At 39.6% G+C, this 2,500-nt stretch overlaps 1 protein-coding gene across 1 annotated transcript in view; it reads left to right on the forward strand.

Moving 5' to 3' along the window:
• Positions 1-2,500, forward strand: part of LOC138046776 (uncharacterized) — a 10,360-nt gene that overhangs the window by 1,772 nt on the left and 6,088 nt on the right. The window contains exons 3-4 of the mRNA XM_068893360.1: positions 312-471; positions 890-959. Of these exons, the coding sequence (XP_068749461.1) occupies positions 312-471; positions 890-959 (230 nt within the window). The remainder of the gene's footprint in view (positions 1-311; positions 472-889; positions 960-2,500) is intronic.

Raw genomic sequence — 2,500 nt, forward strand, 5'->3', positions numbered from 1 at the left:
CGCCCAGCCGTGTAGACGCACATTCCAAGTTGTTGTAGTCAACTCTTTTTTTGCAGGACAAGTCTTCTTGCAACAATTAAAGTCATTTTCCCCAAAAGAGTTTTTTTTTTAACGAGGCAAACCTGAAGAGCAACTTGAAAATGGTCTATTGATAAGGAGGAAGTTCGCTAGTTTCGGAAATAATTTGTGATTGGGAATTGCATGACATTTTATTCTTGAAACGAAGAGTAAAATAACTGTGTGATTGACATTCAGGGCTTCAGAAGAGTTGTCACTCATTGAATCACATAATCTTGTCTTTTTCATACCAGATATGGTGACAAGACTCCTAAGACCTTCCTTGGACGTGTGTACGGAGTAATCTGGATACTCGTAGGGGCCATCATGTTGTCTTTATTTACTGCCTTGTTTACCAATGCGATGCAGGCAGCACTTGATGGCTCAAAATGCCAAGATATCAATTCTAAAGATGTGAGTTTTCAAAGATCATAATTAAGAACTTAATACTGATGCAAAACTTTGTCCCGAAAAACACAATCTTCCACTTCCTTCCTTTCTCCTTTCAATATTCAAAAACCTGTGGAACGCAAAAGAACCCACTCACTATATTCGAGTACTGAGGGCATGGAGTTCCCGGTGTTGGGTCTTCTGTGGTGTATCATGGTTGGGAGGCTCAGTAAATGCTCAGAGATACTAGCTGCATCAAGCTACCCTTAAATCCGAGGGTAAACAAAGATATGATATCATATATGTTTAAAAGGACATTTAGCTATTTGGAATCGTGTGGTGGAGATGTCAAAATCGACATTCAGTCCTGTTAGTAGTAGATTTTACATTGCTATCAAACCTTTTTCGTCTTTCATTGCAGTTGTAATAAATTTCCTTTTAGGTTGGTGTGTGGATAGTGAACAGTGAGATAAAAAGACTTGCAGTCGAAGAATTTGACGCCAACATCATCAGTAAGTAGTTGTTGTTTTGGTGCTTTCACCATCTTCTGCTCAGTGGGACGAGCATTGAGTCGTTGTTGTGATATCTTAGCACCAGAATAATGCCGACGAGCACATCAAAAGCACTCCTTGCAAATTACCGTATTTCTTGTAGCAGAAATACCCACCCCTTGCACTGACAATCAAATTATGACAGGAAACCGTCTCCGTGATCTCCTTCACCTAAACGTTTTGTGTTGTTGTTGTTGTTGTTGTTGTTGTTGTTTTTTTGTTTCTGGAAAGGTAACACGAATTTAATGCAAACCTTTAGGTAAACCTTTCGTAAGGAGACGTTTACGGACTAGCAATATGAGCGGCTTCAGGAGCTCATTAAGAGGAGCCTCTATCTCCCATACTTGGCCTCGGAGTGAACCCTTTCCCGAGTAGATTTATTTATAGAACACCTCCCTTGGGAGATTCAGCACGCTCACTGTTGTAAAAGCCAATCTCCCTTGGGACATTCAGCACGCCCACTGTTGTAAAAGCCAATCAAAACAGAGCTATCTCAGCGTCAAGGGAATTATGATACTTTTCGCGGGAAAAACCTGTTCCTAAAAATAAATTTACTCGGGAAAGGGTTGACTCAAGGAATTAGAGGAGATAGAGGCTCCTCTTGATGAGCTCCTGGCGGCTTTCATTTCAGTGGCTTCAAAGGACAACATTTTAAGTAATGATCCGTGTAAGGTGGATAGCAATTTCCTTTGTTAGGCGGCAACGGGGCTTTCCCCACATAGGAATGTTATCATTTTTGCACAGAGAATGCATAAACCTACAGGAAAGCCGTTAACGCAATAAAATTCATTTACAGCTCACTTTGAAAGGGTGTTTTTTTGTGTTAAAAGATTTTGACCAATCACAAGAGTTGAAAACAAAAGCCAAGAAACGTTTACAATTTTACATGTTCCCCACATACGATTTCTGTGGAATTCATTTAAACTGAGACCAGATGAAAGATGGAAGATGGTTGGAAAGTAAGGATGAATATAATACTGCTTTATGAAGTTTTGTTAACTTTTGCTGTTTAAGCCAATCATAAGTAAGTACAGACAAATTGAATTCCCAACATGTTCGTTGCCATTGTTGCTATCGTTCTTATCTGGACCGTTTCTTAAAGCCTTCATGGCTCCTGTTAGTTTCTGACATTTGCCATGCCCGTTTGGAAGCTGCCAATAAATTGTGAGGCACCATTTGGTACCTATCTGGGCCCGGTTGTTCAAAAGCCGGTTAACGCTAATCACAGATTAAAGATTAACCAAAAAGTTGAAAACATGAAACAAAGTTTATTTCGAACAACCGGGCCCTGGGCCCGGTTGTTCGAAAGCCGATTAACTTAATCCAGGATTAGCGCAAACTTGTTTCATGTTTTCAAGTTTTTGATAAAAGTTTCTTTTGCTTATTTCAGTTTTTCAAGATTGACTTCTTCTAATGTAAAGTTTTGCGGAATATCAGCGCTGAACAGAATTCTGGAGTAGAGAAATAAACTCCTTGGTTAATTTTTAATCTGGGATTAGCGT

Source organism: Montipora capricornis, chromosome 4 (genome assembly GCF_036669925.1).
Source record: "Montipora capricornis isolate CH-2021 chromosome 4, ASM3666992v2, whole genome shotgun sequence".
Lineage (NCBI taxonomy): Eukaryota > Metazoa > Cnidaria > Anthozoa > Scleractinia > Acroporidae > Montipora > Montipora capricornis.